Source organism: Xiphophorus couchianus, chromosome 12, assembly GCF_001444195.1.
Source record: "Xiphophorus couchianus chromosome 12, X_couchianus-1.0, whole genome shotgun sequence".
NCBI lineage: Eukaryota > Metazoa > Chordata > Actinopteri > Cyprinodontiformes > Poeciliidae > Xiphophorus > Xiphophorus couchianus.
In genome coordinates, this window is record NC_040239.1 from 18,050,543 (window position 1) to 18,070,513 (window position 19,971).

General features: G+C 38.0%; 1 protein-coding gene across 1 annotated transcript; it reads left to right on the forward strand.

Moving 5' to 3' along the window:
• The first annotated feature begins 397 nt into the window (after window positions 1–397).
• lnpep (leucyl/cystinyl aminopeptidase) lies at window positions 398–18,634 on the forward strand. Its single transcript, XM_028033428.1, has 22 exons — window positions 398–805; window positions 3,076–3,170; window positions 4,315–4,517; window positions 5,770–5,881; window positions 5,964–6,221; window positions 6,310–6,500; window positions 6,670–6,808; window positions 8,418–8,552; window positions 8,687–8,807; window positions 8,899–9,050; window positions 9,136–9,249; window positions 9,343–9,474; window positions 10,299–10,433; window positions 11,265–11,419; window positions 11,495–11,583; window positions 11,668–11,851; window positions 12,529–12,685; window positions 12,882–13,066; window positions 14,050–14,211; window positions 14,907–15,047; window positions 15,160–15,241; window positions 15,941–18,634. Exons 1-22 carry the CDS (start codon window positions 778–780, stop codon window positions 16,070–16,072), a joined length of 3,102 nt encoding a protein of 1,033 aa, XP_027889229.1. The 5' UTR covers window positions 398–777; the 3' UTR covers window positions 16,073–18,634.
• Window positions 18,635–19,971: the final 1,337 nt, after the last annotated feature.

Below are 19,971 nucleotides of genomic sequence, written 5' to 3' on the forward strand. Positions count from 1 at the left end.
TTGCATCTTTTTGTGTTGTTTTAACTGGGGTTTATTTTTTTAAAAGCAAAGGCACTCGAATTAAAGATGAAAACTATAAAAATAGTAATATTGAAAAAAAAAGCATAAAATAGGAATGCTATCAATTAATGTTCTGCTCAAAGATGAAAAATGATCACATTTATGTTAAATTGAGCATAAACAAGTGTAAAAACTATATTCTGTATTGATATTTAATTTTTACAATTACCTGCCTGCCACCAGAGGTAGATTGTTTCACAGTTTTGGTGGAAATGGTCGGTAACCCACTGTTTGTACTCAAACCCTGCAGATGCTAAACAAATGCATTGACCACTCTGGCACATTTGTATGTATGGCGTTCTAGCTCCGCCCCCTGATAGAATCATCCAATTAGATGTCAGCCCTGCAACTTGACGGAACGTCAACAACTGGTCAGGATAGCAGGAAAAGAGTCATTTAATCCAACTATAGCTAGCCTAACACGCAGAACTGAGGGTTGTTTTTGCGTTTTTAAGCAGCAAACTACAAAGACAAATCTATTCTGCTTACCCGTTTTCCTTAACAAGCCAACCATGATGGGTAAAGTTGGGAGCGGCTAACGTTAGCCGCCTGAATGCTGTTCAGCCTGTGACAGTGGGGGGAGGCTGCTGATACCGACTGTGAGCCTGCGGTGGGTTGTGGCTAGCCAGAAAACATCGCCTCGGTCGGACGTCCTTGAACGTCCAGAGTTTTCCCAGTTATTTCTGGACAAGAGGGAGTTTTTCCAGATAAACCACCATGGATTTGTTTGACAGTAACACTGCAGGTAAGAACGGAGGACGGTGAGTAGCAGCGTCTTTAGCTGCCACCAGCAGGCCAGATACTGACTGTCGGGTCAGTGTGTTGCGGTGACACGATGACAGCTACATTGACTGACTCTGCTGGATGCTAAGCAGATATATTTAGATATGATGAGCTAAACAACGTTGTGATTAGGATTTATAAGGTAGCTTATTGGGAAAAAAACAAACAGAAACTTGTTTTCCTGTTCAAAGTGAAAGCACTGCTGCGGTGTTTACTCCTGTATCTACTCAGGTTGAAGCCTATTAGTTTATAACTGGAAATGTTCTGTAAAGAGTTATAAAAGAGTTTCAACCCACTTATGTTGTCCCTGGGCGTTATTAAAGCAAACAGTACATCAGCTATAAAGCAAACTGTGAAGCAGTCAAATCACAGCAGTTCAACTTCCCTATTTTATCTCTAACAGATCTTAGTTGTGTTTGTCTCTTTTTTTGTTGTCGGTACAAGAGCAAACTTGTATTTCACAATCAGATTTTTGATCAGACAGTGAAAGAATGTCAAAACAAAACTCTAACTATATGGCTTTCCTCTACAGCATGTAGTGTTTATGTTGTGTACTCATGAGCAGAACATAGGAACAAACTGTAGCTACTGATCCATACGTAACTGTGGGTTTTTGCAAAAGTAACCATACCCTTCAAGGTTTTCTACATTTTGTCACTTTAAAACCATAATTTTTAACATATATTGGAGGTGATTTTATTTTAGAAATAAACACAATGTCGTGTGTTACTGTAGGGAAAGGAAACACCTCTCTGTATAGCTGCTTTCATCGTCTCATCAACTCTTAACCAACTTCCTTGTCTCAGCTGAATGCCCTACAGCATGATGTTGCTGCCACCAGTATGCTTTGCGAAACTATACAGTCATGTGTGTTGGTGTATTGCAAACCTCTCTCTTCTCCAAACAAAATGCATCATAGTTTGTGGTCATAATGTGGTAAAACGTTAAAGCACCATGAATACATTTGCTAGGTTTGACAGTAGGGTAAAGATGCTAAATGTTTTGAGTAACATGAAAGCCACAGTCAGCAATATGGGCCAATATTTCTGCCGCATATTTACATATTTCATTTAAATTAGTGATAAGAAGCCTATTCACTCCCTGTCACACTCTCACAAACATGTCTTTGTGGTTACATTTGTTGTATTTTACCGTGATAACGTAACAATACTGCAAAGGTGTTAAAAGTGATGGCATCCATAGCATAATGTGACTGACTGGCTATTATTTTTGTCATAAACTCTTCTGGACATTACACAGCACTGAACTACTTAGCTCCTTGCCTATTAATAGATGTTCATACCACAGCAGCGTGGTCCAGACAGAGCGACTGTGTTGAAGTCATGTCAGAAACACTATAACTAAGCAAACACAGACTCAGATAATACTGCTTTCACTTGCTTTGGCTGCTGACATATTTTTGTGGAGGAAAAAGCTGTGTTTGTCGTCATCAGCCTAAAGTGAACTGCGTGTCTTTAGAAGGTGTTTACACTTTCTGCTTTCCACTGGCATTCATCAGATATATAATACAATGCACTGCTCATCACCTACAAAAGCATGGCTAGATTGTCAGGACATAGTGCATAGTATCTTAGTTATGGAGTTATTGAATTAGGAAGCTGACCATGCTTCTGATTGTTTCACAAATTACTTTGGGAGTAAAGAGTCTGTCTGGCTGAAAATGGCATGCATTTAGTCAAACAAAGCTTTATTCTTTTCCTGTTGCTGAAGATGCATTTTGGTTTGAGGAAGTGAAAGTTTTTTTCTGTTCAGCCTTTGCACATGAAGCAACAGAGACGGTGAATCTATTGCTTGTGCTTCAGCAATCGAGGCGTAACTGCTGTACGCCTCTGTAGTCGCTCAATTTTGTGGCAGCTAAATAAACCACCTCGGTGAGATTTGTTCAATGATAGCCATCTTATTTATATGGGAACTAAAATGTCTGTGCAGGCTGACAAACCTGTTTTATTTAGCAGGGGGAAGAAAGGTAGAAAGTGTGCTAACAGGAAACTGTAAAAACGCAGAATCAAGTGTTTATATTAATACTGCATATACAGTATGTCACCATGTTATGAGAAAATTCGCCCCTCAAAGTCTGCAAACATAAACAGATCAAGCTCACTTTGTGCCGATGTAATTCAACATTTGTATTCTGCTCGGGTATACCTCTCACAAGCACAGCTCAATTTCCCGTTCGAGAATCACTTGTTTTCTTTTCTTTGTGCTTCACAGAACGAGCTAACCTGCCGAGGAACATGATCGAGAACAGCATGTTCGAAGAAGAGCCTGATGTGGTGGATCTGGCCAAAGACTCCAACACATTTCCAGTATGCCGGTTCATATTTTCATCATTGAAAACAGTTAAAATTGCACATTTCATAACATGATCTAGTTGTTACCAAACAGATGTGCTGGTGAATATGATGAATGTTTGTAACAATTTGCAGAACCAAACAGCATAATGCCCCCTCCTATTGTTTTTTTTTATGCATTTACACTGAAACTCGATCCTGTGTTGCCTTGCAAAAACTTTCATACTTCTAGTTTGTCACTTACAACAAACTAGATCATCAAAATATTTTCTTGGGATTTTACGTGAGAGACTAACACAAAGATGTGCGTTCTTGCAAAGCAGGATGAAAATGATACCAATGTTGCTTGTATTTCTTTTCAACCCCACCCACCCTCCGGGACAGTACTTTGCAGAACTATGTTTCACAGTAAGAGATGTAAATCTTTTAGACCCTAGAGAGTGAAGTTTTTCCCCTTTTTTGTTTGCAAAACAGCTTAAGCTCAATGAGTTTTGATTGGAGACGTCTGTGAAGATCAGTTTTTAGGTCTCTCCACTGATTCCTAATTGGATGTATTCTGTACTTTGACTAGGCCATTTTAATACAAGAATATGCTTTGATCTAAACTACAGTTAATGTTCTTCTCTCTGCTCTTTATTTCCAAGTCGTTTGCAGTATGCAACAAGCTTTATTCCAGGATCAGTTATCTAATGAAACCAATTTCTTTGTCCCTACTGAAGAAAGGCAGTCTCACAGCATGATGCTGCCACCACCAGAACTGTCGTATTTACACAGAGATTAAATTGCACACAGGTGGAGCCTCTTTTTTTTACACTGCTGGCATCTGAAGGCAACTGGTCGCACTGGATTTAATGTCAGTCAAAGTAAAGAGAACAGAAAACCTTTAGGATTTTTATTTGTTAAACTTTCTTAAAATCCATTCCTACTTTTCCTTCCACTTCATATTTATCGCTCATTATGCTGGTCTGTGACAGAATCCCAATAAAATAATGTGTAGTTTGTTGCTGTTATATGGAAAAAAATGAATAAATACACAACAAAGGCAACACCTGTAATTTAGTTATTATTTTTATGTGTCTGTGCCTGTTGTCTTTCCACTGATAGTTTACACTGAAAGGCATTTTTTTTCTGAATAATCACACAGTGATTTGTCCTGTAGACATTTCCCACTCTTGACCCGGATGAGGTGGCATATGAGCCTCGCAGCTCACGGTTGCTGGTGCGTGGCCTGGGAGAAAACGACATGGATGATGATGAAGAGGACTGCGAGTCTTCTGCACGTCTCCTAGGAATGTCCTTTATGAACCGCAGCTCTTCTCACAGGTCCAGCTCGTCCCCTTATGTCAGGCAATCTCCACCAAGGTAACACTCAGCTCTTTGCTGTTGATATCTTAAATAATTTCTTTAGATTTATTATCTTCTCTTAGGAGATAGTCACGGTTGGATCCTGGTATATGTCATTGTTAAGTGAATGTTCACTTCTTTTTCAAATATCTGTATTTGAAGTGATGGTTAGAGAAGCACGAAATGTAATTTTGTGTCCAATTTCTTGCAGCAGTTTCTTGCTGTCCAGGGATTTTTGCGGATTATGTCTTTATATACATGCCTAATATATAAGTGAAGATTCCCACTTCTGATCCGGACTTACTGTTTGAGATTACTTTATCTTCTACTAACTGCTTTTTTACGGAAAAAGGCTGTAATTCATACAGCTTAGTTTGAACACAGGCATTTTATTTGACTTGTTGGCAATTACTTCAATAAATAGAGATATTGATCATGAGTTTTCTGGCTGACACTGATTTCCTGCTTCTTTTGAAGTCTGATCTGCCTATGTCATTTGTTTGCTTAGCAAACACAAAGAGTGCCTCGAAGTGCATGCTGTTGGTTGATGCATTTATTTACCAAAAAGAGTGGGACTTCTTAGTTTTTATGCACTTATTGTCTTGGAAAGAATATTGAGACTTTCTAAAATTTAATCTGCCAATCATCAATCTGAGCCGATCGAGGAATAACTGTCAGACTCCGAGCTCTGAGTGATTTATTGGTGGGTCTCTAGTAATGAAGCTTACTGAATATAAATGGAGTTGAAGTTGGATCACTAAGGTGTTAAAGGAAAATTCTCCCAAGTAAACGTGTTATATTTTCTATTATAACAGTAATAAGTAGATTAGTAAGAAAATGCACGGTTTTGATTTAGCTTTCTTACAACAGGATCAAAACAACAAAGTGCTTAACAGTTAAAATATAAATAAATAAATCATGGAAAAATGTAAAGCATGTGATAAAGTTATCCCGTCATCAGGGCTTTAAAGGAGTAAAACATTGAAGTCAAGTGGATATAAACTAAATGGCGAGCCAATGTAAAATGGCTAAAACAGGATTTATATGCTGTCTGAAAAAATATTATGCATTATTAGGTTATTTATTAGGTTGACATAATATTTTTGTTGTCTTCCATGTGGGTCGTAAATTTTTACAGCTATTTTAAAGCGTTTAAGACATCTATGTAACTAAAACACTGTTCTACTTTGAAAAATTGCAATCATATGACATACATATATGCACTTCAGTTGATTAAAAAGGTAATATTGATATTTTTTTTTGTTTTCAGGTCATGTTCACGACCCTCAGCTCGTACAATGGTTGTGTGTGTGTTTCTCCTGGTGATCGTAGCCTCGTTGACCATGGTGCTGTACTTCCTACCTGGCTGCACCTTCACCAAGGTAGGGAGAATAACTCTTAAGCGGTATACACATTTACCTGTTTGACTCTCTGGCTCACTCTTTAACCTCTATCCTTCTACAGGCTGGTTGTCCTCAGCCAAATAAGACCACACCCCTGGAGCCAGTCTACCCTAATTCCACAAACGGAGAACTGTTTCCATGGGCTGAACTCCGACTGCCTCACAGCATACGACCTCTCAGCTATGACCTCACCTTCACCCCCGACCTTGACTCCATGACCTTTACTGGCAAAGCTGCCATTGAAATGTCTGTACTTCACAACACAAAGCGGATTGTGCTCCATGCTGCTAATCTCAACATTACCAAAGCTACGTTTAAGGTTGGGTTGAAAGGGGATTGGTTAAGTTATTAACTTTGGACTTTTCTCTTTCCGTCTTGTTGCTTATTGGACACGTCTTCTCTTCCAGCTGGGCAGCGGACAGGCCCGTGACGTGACTGTACTGGAGTACAAACCCCGACAGCAGATTGCTGTGAAGTTCCCGGAGGAGCTGAAAACAGACCAACAGTGTGTTTTGACATTTGAATACAATGCTAACCTCTCACACAGCTATGATGGTTTCTACAATAGCTCATACATTGATCAATACAGAAAGAAAAGGTAAATTTTATGAATAATATTTGTGTTAAATTTATTCGTGGAGGACATTTTGTTAATGTCTCTTGCTGGGACACTAATGAAGGCTATGAAGACAACAATAAAAAGCATGTTTGACTTTTCTTATTGATTCGAAAACTCATGCCTAATAACCTTCATCTTCTATTCATAGAGTTCTTGCAGCAACACAGTTTGAGCCACTTTCAGCCAGGAAGGCCTTCCCTTGTTTTGATGAGCCGTCTTTCAAAGCCACCTTCCTGATAAAAATCAACAGAAACCAAAGCTACATGAGTCTTTCCAACATGCCTAAGGTATTGTTCAATTAGTGATTTACCTGTAAGATAAAAAGGGTACAAGTAGAGTGCTCTGCTTCCATTAAAAGGAAGTGAAAAATGAGATCAGTAACTCAGATGAAAGTCTAAATTGAATAAGAATAAGAGGAATTTAACTTAAATGCAAAAATCTTCTTAAATTTACTAATTTAAAACAATTTGCTAAATAGTGTCAGTGCATTCTGTGTGTGATTCTGGTTCAATTTGAAGTAATTCATATTTATGTATAAAACATTTTTAATTAGAATTAAGTTGTTTGTTATAGTTTAAATATTTGTGTGCTTTCTGTCAAGGGAGAAATATTAAGAGTTTTAAAAATAAACCCAACCCTTGGCGTCATTTCTCATAACCCCACATGAAAAACTCTCTGCATCTTGCAGCACAGAAAAAAACCCCATAAAAATATAATCCAAATTAATCCTTTATTTTATACATGAGAACTTGTTGAAATTCTTCTTTTACCACCACCTACAGGTATGATTGCCTCAAATTGTTATCCTGCAAGAGTTTGACGTGTTCAGATGACTTTAGTTGGTTTGATAAATCCTGTAGTTTATGATCCCTCCATGTCCAGTTGTTCAATGTGTGATCCCTGATCTGTGAGTCATGAAACAAAAATCTGCACAAGCAGTGTGCTTGTTCAAAAGCCAATTATTTCTAAATCCGTGAAGACGGCAAAAGTTGTGTAGTTTCTCCATTTTTCCAGTTTGCTTGAAAAAATGACAACTTATATATTTTTTAGAGTTATAAATTATTACAACAGACAGAACTCAGTTTTGTGTTGCATATGTTTTGTTAAACTGCTTAAAAATCCTTTACAAGATCTACAATTAAAATCAGTGTTTATAGACTGTGTAGATAAACATAACCGTATTTTTCTCACTGTCTGACATTAACTCAAAATGTACTTTTCTTGTTTGAGAACATTTACAATTGCCAACATTTTTTATATTTGCTGAATGCCAGAATAACGAAAGACATAATTTACTACTTTGCTCAGGTGTAGGTATTTACATGCACTAGGATTACTATGTCTTCAAACAGTTTGGGAAAGCTGTTTAAAGCTGGTGAGAACAAGTACCAACATGGGCTGAAAGGCCACCTGGTGATTAAAGAGGCCATTACTCAAAACACAACATATAAAACAGATTAGTCATGGGAGACATGTCTCCTGGTGGGATAAATCAATAGTTTAAATGTTCCCATGAAACCCAATAACATTTGTTATATTTGAGGAAAAAGGGGGAAAAACCTGTGGCCATCATGTTTTGTGGGTGTTTTTTTTGCAGGAGTGACCAATGGGCTTCTCAACGTAGATGACATACTGATAACATTTTGTGGAAACCTTAAGGCAAAATTTTGGCACATCAGTCTGAAAGTAAAAGCCCAAGCCATACATCCGGCTGATGGATTGTACCAACTAAAATTTTTTTGTAGTGTGCACTACTGTCTATACAATAAATAGACAGATTTGCAGCTCCTCATGTGGACACAGTTTTTATTTCCTTACTTTCTGATTTTCAAAACCACCTTTATTTCCCTGCATGTTGGCCTTGTAGTTATTTAACTCTAGCACTCTGCGTTTCAGGCCAAAACCACACTTCTTTCCAGTGGCCTTGAGCAGGATGAGTTTGAGAAGACCAACGTCAACATGAGCACTTATCTGGTGGCCTTCATAGTTGCTAACTTCACCTCTGTCAGCAGCAGTGCTTCAGGAACAAATGTAGGTTTACAAATGGCCATGTTTGGCTGTGGGTTCAAACCATAATCATCAATAATTAATTTGAAAACATTGCTTTGGTGTTGTATTTTACTTTGTGTCTATTTGTGATGCATATCCACATCTGTTGGTTGTAGGTCTCTGTATATTCTGTGCCATATAAGAAAGAACAGACTGGCTTCGCTTTGGACACAGCTTCCAAACTGCTGCAATTTTACAACAAATTCTTTGAGATTGAATACCCACTAAAGAAACTAGGTGAGCAGAACCACTCACCTGTACAACGTTTATCTTTCTATACCTTTTTGTTATCATCTGTCACACTTTTGCTTCATTTCTGTTTTGTCAGACTTGGTGGCCATTCCTGACTTCCTGGCAGGAGCCATGGAGAACTGGGGGCTCATCACTTTCAGGGAGACCACCTTACTGCTGGACAACAACTCCTCCTCTTTCGAAAAACAAGTAGTAGCCTCTGTAATAGCCCATGAGATCGCTCATCAGGTAGTTATTTTTATTTATTTATTTTTTTTTGACACCAGGAGCAGAGTGTGATTATGTTTGGTTTGCTGGTCCATCTCTGTTTCAGTGGTTTGGAAACTTGGTAACCATGAGCTGGTGGAACGACCTGTGGCTCAACGAAGGCTTCGCCACCTACATGGAGTACATGTCACTGCAGGAAATAATGCCCAGTTTTGACACTGTAGGCTTGAACATTTGACCTCTGTGTACATAATATTTCTGGCGGATGAATTTGAGAACTTTTTCAATGAGTCTTGCTTGAATTGTTTTGCAGGGTTATTTATTCCTGACTGTGCGGTTCAGAGCCCTGGACAAAGATGCGCTAAACTCCTCCCACCCTGTGTCGACAGAGGTTAACACGCCAGAACAAATCGAGGAAATGTTTGACTCAGTCTCCTATGAAAAGGTACAGCTTTGAGTGTTATATAAAATACAAAAAGGTGTTTGACCAAGATTTCTTTGTCTTGCTTCCAAGAAGGGTTCACTTTTTTTTTGTTTTCTGTCACAGATGTTCTGATCTGTATTTGATTGGGCTTGCTAAATGTTTTTTTTGCTTTTTCTTTAACTAATTTTACACTTATTCTAAGTTCAGAACCTGATTATCAACAGAATAATATACATTTATTATGTTAGATCCTTAGGAATATACATGTTAATGTGTTTAGGGATTAATAATCTCTAATTACTCTGATAGGTCACTTCTATTACATTTAAAAGATAATAAAAGAAGTATCTCTCAAGTTTTTGCTGGATTATTTTCCAGTTTCTTGAAGAGATGTCTTTCACATATTATTCATCTGCTGTTGATGCTGGCTTTTTACCTTATGCTGATTCTTTGTCCTCCATTTGCCTGCTTTCCTATTTTTAAGCCAACTCATCACAATTTGCAATTATGTTTAATTACTTAAAAAACGTTAACAGGAAACAGGTTAAAAGCAGCCAAAGTTCAAAGAAAAACTATAAAAGATGTTTAAAAAGCACATAGAACTATTGAACAAGATAACTTTTAAAGATTACCAGAAAGCCTGGCTTCGTAAACGCAAAGTATAAAGATACATTAGGGTAGTTTATAACTTGTTTAGTTTACTAGAGACTCCGTGTTCTTTTGCCAAATATTCATATCCAATTTCTTAAGAGAAATTTCTCTGCTGGACCTCACAGTCAGCTGCAGCTGTGGCTAATGATCCATCTTGGTTTTAATTGTTGGTGTTTTGTGCCTCTGCTCTCCAGGGTGCTTCAATTCTCCTGATGCTGAATGCATCACTGCCAGAGGAGCAGCAGTTCAAAAAGGGCATTATTCGGTATCTGAAATCATTTAGTGGATTAAATACAGAAACGGTGGACCTTTGGAACAGCCTTACACAGGTATGCGTTTGCCTTTACATGGGGTCGATATGTGCACGGTTATTTAAATGATGTCTTAGTGGGTAATCGATTGACTCTTATCCTCAACATGCATGTCCAACATGGATACATCTAAATTTATTTCATTTTCAATGGATGCATTAACACTGAAAGCTCCTATTTCAGTTTGCAAACACAAGTAGTAGATTTTCTGCTGGATTTTAAACTGGTACTTCTGTCAATTTGCCTGCAGCTTTTTGTTTTTATCATTCTTAAGTTGATTAAATATTAACAAATGAGTTGCTTTTAGTGCTTAAAAAGAAAATAAGAATGAACAGGTTGGCCCTTAAAGAAAAACTGGAAGAGGAACATAAAAACCTCATCACTGCATCTCTGGTCAGAGATCTTTGTCATCACGTCTCTTCCATGCAGACCGAAAACAGTACTTTGTTTCCTGTAACAAGAACCCTTTTTTGTTAATTTTACCATTTGGAATAACTAGATTAGTTTCCCAGGAGCTTTACACTTTATATACAGTACATATGTTTGTCATATGAAATATTTGGTAATGACTTTTGCATAATATCTCTGAAGCTTTGAACTCTGAGCCATCAGTTCACTGATTAGGTGTCTGCAAGCGTAGCGTTTCCTTCCTGCTGCCTGTTCATCACATATTGATCTTTATCACCCAGTTTGGTTTGGTTTTAAACTAAAGCTGCATTAGAGGATCTTGAACTCTGTTAGCAGATGTTTGATTTTTCCTCTATATATTCACCAAAATCTTAATTATCATTCACCTGTAACACTTCAAATGACTCCTTCTGTCATTTTACTTATTTTCTGCATGTTGAGGTTTCCAACCCGCGTAAGAATATTTCTGAGATGATGAGTTTATGGACATCACAGAAAGGCTTCCCATTGGTCACTGTGAGTCGCAAAGGCGACATGGTGACCTTCTCCCAGGAGCCTTTTCTGCTCACATCTGACAACACCACAAAAGCACCCAGGTGGGTTTCATCAACACACTCATCAGTAAGACAAATGCAGCATGAAACCCAACGGTGCTGCGATCTCCGTTTCAGACAGTGGAATATTCCCATCACATTTGTGAACGACAGCTGTAGCTTGGCCCCGGCGTGCAGACAGATGTTCAATCTGAGTAAAAAGTCAGGTACAGTGCAACGCTTAACCCTGCCCTAACACTCTCTGTCACATTGTTTTGGACTCTGCAATGACAAATGTTTGTGTATCTCAGAAAGTTTAAAGGTACCAGAAAGCGTAAAGTGGCTAAAGTTGAACTACAAGAATACCGGCTTCTACATTGTTGACTATGGACAAGATGGTTGGAGTGCTATTCATGACGCTTTGTCCGAAAACATCAACGTTCTCACAGCTGAAGACCGAGCCTCGGTCATACATAACATCTTTGCTCTCTCCAGGTAAACATCTGAATATTGTTTTTTTACTTTGTGAGTGCACCAAAATAAATTATGACATCAAATAGTTAATTTGCTTCAGTAATTCAACTGGTGAAAATCATTGTCACAGAGGTGACCAATCTTTGCCCGTTTGGCTTTAACTGTTCACCTCAGCTCATCTAAATTATAGTTACTGATCAATCAAGTGCAGATAAACCTGGATCATTCAGACAGGCATTGTTACTTTTGGTAGGGAGGGTAGATGTCAAGTCTTAAATCAGCATCTCCATATACAGTAACTAACATTTCCTGGTAAATGCCTGCGCTGAATTTGGGCTTGATAAAACACAGCAGACCAACACCATCAGATGACTTGTCTTCCCAGATAAACACTAATTGTCAATTCCTCCAAATCTGTAACCTTGATTTACAAATTAAAATTTAATTTCATCTGATGATAAGAGGACTTTGAGCGCCTGAGCAACAGCCCAGTTTTTATTTTTTCTCCTGACCTCTGGTAAAACGTGTCTGCTGCTTTCTCTGGTTCAGAGTTGTGTTGATTCACTTGAATAAATTAACATTTCAGTGATGTTCTACATAGCTAACATGCATGCATAGTCTGTGATTAAATAAGCAATTTTACTCCAATATTTCACTTCAGTGTTCGACCTTTTCTCCCTGCTTTGTTTGGTCGTTAGACTGGGACGTGTCCCTTTTGTACGAGTATGCCAGCTGTTGAGCTTCATGCCTAACGAAACGGAGACGGCTCCTGTGACAGAAGCTCTGCTGCAGCTGAACAGCATCTACAGGCTGCTTGATAAAAGGCAGGAGTCTGACTTGGCAGCTCGAATGAAGGTACTTTGTAAATGAGTGCTTTGGAAAGTCAGTTGGTGTTTAAATTTAATCTAAACAGTAAAACTAATTTTTTTTATTGTCATCCTGAAATTTAAAGGATGAGCACTTTAAGTTATAAACTACATTACTTTTGTAAAATAAGTCCAAATGTTGCTGTGGAATAGAGTTATTTATTATTTTTTTCTCTATGCAACAGGATTACATTCAGCATCAATTTGGTTCTCTGATGGAAAGTCAAACCTGGGAGGAGGAGGAGAGTCTATCGAAACAGGAGCTGCGCTCAGCCCTCATCTCAACGGCCTGCGCTCTGAATGATGAAGGCTACGTTGCCAAAGCCAAATCCCTGTTCAAAAACTACACAGACTCCAATTTTACCAGCAAGTAAGTAAAGAACTCAGGAACTCGATCACGACAAGAAATGTGGTCGTGGTTTGTGATCGCTTCACAAAAAATACCTTAACATCCTTTTGCAAACAGAAACAGGCTTTTAATTTTGTAAGAGTTCAGAAAATGTGTAATGTTCAGAACAGAGGACCCGAAATTTCAGCCAGACAGAAAATCGAAAAGCAAAGGGTTTATTGATAATCAGGTGTGGGACAGGCGACCACCAGCACTAGGACAGGAACCCGAGGGCAGAGAACCAGGTTAGTGGATTTTAATCTTGGGTATCAAGGCTCAATAGAGAAAGCCACTAACCTTCTCAAGGTGCTGTAGAGAACACAGGAAGGTTCCTGGTTCCTCAGGAAAGTGGTGGTGAGCCATTTTCTCAGGGCTCGGTTGTAGAGAACAGAACACCTCTGCAAGATGGAGACTGAGCCAGAGGTTAAACACTGGTAGCAGGTTATGAGCTCAGGGGAAATCAGAATTCGGAGGTCAGGGGACAGAAACAGGTCAGGCATGTGAAGACAATCTCAGGCAGACAAACCCAGGGGCGAGGCAGAGGTCAAGAGGCAGAAACAGGGTCGGGTCCAGAAATCAGAAGCCAGTGAAGTATCCGACGTGGGCTAGGCAAGGCAGGGAAATCCAGGAGACAAGAAACGTGGTCGTGATCGTGGTTAGGCAAAGGAGGTAACGCTGGATATCTACTCACACTGAAGGCTTTCAAAAATCTGGCACCATCTGCCTGCCGGAGAGCTGACTAAAACTGCTGGTGAACAGGTGGATGACATGAGCCTGATTGTGCTGCAGCGCAGCAGCATGCAGGTCAACCAGATGAGCCTGATTGGAGAGGTGAAGGCTGAGGAGAAAAACAAAGCAGGCAGACGGGCCAGAATCATGACAAAATGTGTGTTAGTAGGAAGAGGAAAGCAAGAGTCCTAAAAATAAATATTCTAATGTTTGTGTTTTCATATTTACTTCTGTAGGATCCCAGGTGATTTGCAGCAAGCTGTGTTTACAGTGGCTGCTCAGTCAGACGACGGCTGGCAAACTTTGTTCACCTTGTACGCAACTACCACCAATGATGCGCAGAAGCGAAAGATACTAAAAGGCCTGGCATCCACTCAAGACCCACATCGTATTGCATGGTAAGGGTCTGTGTGATTTTATATATATTTAAGCTGAAGTTCACAGCAGTTCTTTAAAGTCTTGCACATTTTACTTTATAAACTTAGGCTTATTTGGATTTCATGTCATAGACCAACACAAAGTAGTGCATCATTCTTGAAGTGTAAAAGAAATGATTAATGGTTTTTAAAAATCTTTGCTTGAAAATCATTTTCCTTTTCTTTGATTCTGCTAAATAAAACCTAGTGCAGTCAAGTTGTATTTAGATGTCAACAAATTAGTAAATGGAATCACTCTGGTGGAGCTGCAGAGAACAAATCGGTTCACAACTATTGCTCTTCCACTCCACAAATCTGACCTTTATGGACAAATAATGAGAAAAACATTGAAATAAAGTCGAGTTTGGAGTTTGCCACAAGCCATGGACGCAACAAACATGAGGAAGGAGAAGGTCTTTTGGAAAGATGAAACCAAAACTGGACAGTTCGTTCTATATACAAAACAATACAGAACCAAGTCTACAGCAGTGACAAGAGAACCGGGTCAGAGTTGTCAAGGAGATAAAAAGAAACTCAGGCCAATCCTGGAAACAAAAGCTTTTTGCTTATTTTTATTCCTCTCCCAATATCCTTCTTTACAAACATCTTGTTGCATTGTGGAATCACTTAGGGTTGCATTGTTTGCTGCTAAAGTCTCTTTATTTTGATCTGTGCAGGATTCTCAAGGCCGGTCTGAGTGGGGATATCATCCAGACACAGGAGCTGCCTCTGATCATCAACACTGTGTGTAACGGATTTGCTGGCTATTTGTTTGCTTGGGATTTTATACAAGTAAACTGGGACCGCCTCATAGAGAAGTAAGTCTCATCAGATCCCTGTCTTAAAATACATCCCAGGATTAATTTACCTGCTAATTAAAGGATCTGGACTTCTGAGTATCATTATAGCTTCCTGTGCTTCTGGCTGCAGGTTTCCTGTAGGCTCCTTTGCCATTCAGACAATCGTCAAATCCACTACCTCCCAGTTCTCCACACAGGTGCATCTTGATCAGGTATGTAAATATTAGAGATGTACAATATGGTTTCATGAGATTGACAAACACAGATTAGCGCACAATTGTGAACCGGCTCTGTTCTGATACCCTGAGATAAAACTAAGTGTAGCTTATTGGCTTCACAAGTCACTTAATTAGTCATTTTTCTCTGGTGGGATCAGAGTTAAAAGGGAACCTGTAGATACTGCAAAATACTTGACTGGGGTGGAAGTTTAATGACCCAAAACACACAACCAGAGCTACAATGAAACTGTTTAGATCAAAGCAGATCCACGTTTAAGATTGGCCCAGTCAAAGCCCAGACTGATGTACATTTGGACTTTTATGGCAGTTGTTGTCTCCTTTTAATCTGACTGTGCTTTAGCTATTTTGCAAAGATGAATAGGTAAAAATGAGTAAAGATGTTTGTAGAATTATTTTCAAATTCAGTAAAAAGAAACACAAAAATACTTCCAGCAGTGTCTGATTTACAAAGTGTTGACTCACTGTGGCTAAATGCAGATTCACACCACACTCTTCAGGGGTTTTAATTGTTAAAACCATGTATGAGATGCAGTTCTACCCTACTTGTTATGTTGGTCTGAGTTTTGAGTTTGTAATGTGACAAGAACAAGAACAAAGGATATTCATACGTTAAAGTCTGTAAACCTGCTATGAATGATTAATAGTCCTTGGATCACTTTGTGTCTCTTGCAGGTTCAGGCGTTCTTCTCCAGCCTGAAGCAGCGCGGCTCTCAGATGAGGAGTGTGCAGGAGGCTCTGGAAACCATCAGGCTGAACAAACGGTGGATAGAAAACAACTTAGAAGCTATGAGAAAATTGTCTTAGGAAGGTTAAGTCAACCTGAATCTGCCCCGATAGCGAGCAGGTGGGGGTGCATCTTCAAGACAGCAGCAGTGTTTGCACTATTTTTGGACTCTGTCCCTTAACTCCCAGTATCCAGATCAGAGCAATAATCAAAAGCTCCTTCTGGATGAAAGGTTTCTGAGATGAGTCCTGTCAGTTTTACTTGATAGCTCAGGGTGGTTCTAATTGTCCGTCTGATTGTTGTCAGACTCAACACACACTCCTTGTGTTTTATGCTGTCGACCAAACCTCCTCCGCAGTTCTCATCTAAACCTTGTGCTTTATTAGACAATCATGGTTCAAAGATTGAAACAGACCTTCTTTCGCCCCTTGCTGCGTCTCAAACACCCAACCATTTAGGCTATAAAATATTTCAAAACATCCGATTTTATGTACGAAGACGAGGCGGCGCGACATTCGTCAGCAGTGCGGAAATAAGAGATGCAGTTTTGTGAAATGGATCCCCATCACTCCTGTAACTACAGAGTTTTGCCATGTTGATGCTAGTCAGGCTAGTTGATTAATTGATGGTTTAAAATGCCAAACTCTTTTGGTATCAGTTGAATGTAGTAAGAAACCTTCCCACTGTGTGCAGTAAAGGATGTACTGAAAACCAGTGCAGGTTTAAATCACCCAATGTGTCTTACAGCAGGTGAGAGCAGGCAGCCAACACTGGAGCCAAACGGTCTCTTTATTTAGTTTCAACTCTGATCCACCTGTTTTACTCTACTTTTGTTGCCTCTAATCTCTTTTTTTTCTCCTTTTTTTTAGTCCATACCTGTGTAAGGCTGTAACAATAATGTAAATACTGTCAGCAATGTGCTTTTGGAAGTACTATTTTAGACATATTGACTTTTAATATTTTACAACTTGATATCTGTTGTGTTTGTTTATAGTGTAAAGTTTTATTTTGAGTCCAGGTCAAAGCTTTTTTTTTCTTTTTGTTATTTTCATATTTCCTTATTTAGACAACCAAAAGGAGGTCGTTTGCTGATGAATGTTGTGTTACAAGGGCTACTGTGCATATTAGAGATATCAGGCATCTGTATTTATCTGTCGATACTTATTGATAATTTGTTGTTTATTAGTCTAAAAAACGCAGAGGTTGCGTGTCACTCCTCGGAAGTAGTTATTTATTAACAGTCTTCACATGTGACTCTTTGTTTTCTGAAATGTTGTTTAAAGGCAGATGCATGTCCAGAGAGGTACTTTCTTCAGATTCATTTCCTGTTACGTTTATCATGGTGTCATTTTGTTTCACACGTTAAAAACGGTGGAGTTACATAATACTGAGTGCCATTTATGCCCACAAAGGCAACTCAAGATATCTGTGAAATGCTCCTCCTAATGGTACCTTTTGGACAAGGCGATTCGATGAAACCTCTGCTATTGATGGGTTCTGTGGTGCAAAAGGTTCTTGAAACGTATGAAATTGCTTTGTAGCATTTTCCAGATCTGGATAAGTTAAGGAAAAAAAAAAGCTTGATCTTACTCTTTTTCTTTCTTACATTTTCAAAAACAAATTGACATTTATCTATATTAAATTCCCATGCTTTTGTCTTTGACTTGCCAAATTACATATTTAACATTTTAGCCATGGGTATCTTGGTTTTGCATAGTGAAGAATTATTATTGAACTCCCTGTTTGGTCTCCAGACAGCATTAAATTCAGATTAAACTGAACCAGTGGTTCCTAAACTGGGTTTAACATATTCAACAAAGCACAATAGCTGATATTTTTTTAGAAATCTCTTGAAACAAAATAAAGACACCAATTTTTTTTTTCTACTGTGCTTTAAGTAATCTGTTTTTAGTCTAGGATTTTACATTATTGGAACCGTCCAAACATTTTCAAAACGGAGCTGATCGAAATGAGTCCAGATCCTACAAATGCATTATGCTTATGTTACTCCAAAAATCAGTGTTGAGCCTACAGATAACATGTGACGACTATTCAACTGGTACAAATAGATTTGTAGTAATTTATTTAGAAATGTAGAAAAGTCAAGTCTTTAAAAGTGTGAAGCTAAGAAATTAAGACAAAAACAAGTGACTGGATCAAACTTTGTAAAGCATCTCATCACAGTTTAAATCTGTGTAAAGATTTTTTATATTTCAGCCAATTATTTTGTCCTCTCACTGATTCTACTTGCTGAAAGGATTTCGTTCAGTTTTGCTCAGATATCTTTCTGTTACGTAAGAGCGCCATGCTCGCATTGAAACTGTAAAACATTTTGTTTTTGCACTGAGATGATGTCCTTCATATCCTTTCAGGATTTTATTGCTTGAAATCTGCACAGATTGTTCAACTAAGCTACTTAGGAAAAACATTTAAAATTGAAAGAAATTGAAAGGGAACTCTATTTTCACCAGTCAGATTTTCCCACATTGTTCATCTGTCCTTTTTTTGTTGCATTGTTTTTTTCTTTCTGTCAAAAACTGCCCAAAGTTTAAGTTCCTGTGCTTTACAAGCCTTTTTCATGAAGCAAACTGTTTCATTTATTATCATTATTGACACTCCGAATAAAGCTAATTTGAATCCAACTCTTCTTTGGTGACTTTCATTGTACAACACCAAATGTTTATTGTAAAATATAAAAGAAAACTACATATATTTACATGTAAATATGATCACATGCATATTCTTTCAGTATTAGAGCGTTTTTAGCATCACTGTTGAGATTTCTTCTTGACACTACACAATTTTTATATAAAATTCTTTAATTGTGTGATTTTTAATTAAAATTGGTTTAATTTGCCCATCTTTTCATGGCTTTCCCTTCAGGTGTCATTAATGCATTGGACATTTTATTATTTACAGATGTTCAGCACATTGTTACTGATTTTAAGTTGGTTTTATTTATTTTCTGTGTTTGATGTTATCACACTGATCTGCATTTACCATCCTTCAGAAACATGCTGGTTCTGGTTGGGGTTAGATAGTTTTGCTTTTCAAATCTACTCGCATCACTTTTGCTTATTTCACATGCAGTTGTAGCCAATCCCCTTCACTTCAGGTTTGATGGGATTTTTCTAAATTAAATAATTTAAATCAGAAATGTAAATGATGTGAAAAATGTCTGTGAAAGCAGCAGAACCACAGAGTAACTGGATACAGAGACACACCAGAACATATGAAACACATCAGAACCACAGAAGCCCTGTCAAAAATAAACAACATTCTGTATCTGAACAGTAGATGGCAGCGATGCTCCTAAAAATGTCATTAAGTTTGGAGTAATGTAAGTTAGAAGCATTTTTGAATTGTACCAAATGCGTTGACCAGCAGAAAAATCTTAAATGGTGGCTTTTGTTTATCTTTTACAACAGTAGATAAAAGAGAAACAGCTATTTAAAAAAAAAAAAATAGATGAAAAGAACTGACCTTGAATATTCACTAGAACATTGAAAAAGTCCTCTGGTGATATTAGATTAAACTTAGTCATTTAAATTCATATGGCTGCACTCCTATTTTTTTGTTTCAAGGATGAGCTTTACTGGTCTGTCTAAACTGACCAGTAACGCACAGACCAAAGTACCAGCTCCACTGGCAGATTATTTTGCTTATTGCAAGAGATTTTTGCTGTGTTAAAAGTCAATTAGCACTTTTTCTTTAATATTAAGAAATTACTGACTTAAAACAAGCTCCTATATCTGGCTGAAAAATGACTTGTAAGTTAGTTTTGTTTCATTTCAAGTGTACTATTTGCTCTAGAGACTAGATAATAAATACTTGGTAAGATGAAACTCCTGAATTAATTTTATTTGTTTCAGTTTATGTAAACGTAAAATGTTTTAAGTAAAGTTGATGAAGCGTAAAGTAGCTATCCTATTAATCGCCTTGAGATACTTTGAAGGCATTTTTCTCTTACACTGTTGAA

Bases quoted from the DNA above. Each gene is read 5' to 3' on its own strand.
- lnpep (XM_028033428.1), top strand. From the start codon at position 778: ATGGATTTGTTTGACAGTAACACTGCAG. The intron at 3,171-4,314 runs GTATGCCGGTTC...TTTGTCCTGTAG, and splicing joins AAGACTCCAACACATTTCCA to ACATTTCCCACTCTTGACCC. The intron at 9,250-9,342 runs GTAGGCTTGAAC...ATTGTTTTGCAG, and splicing joins TAATGCCCAGTTTTGACACT to GGTTATTTATTCCTGACTGT.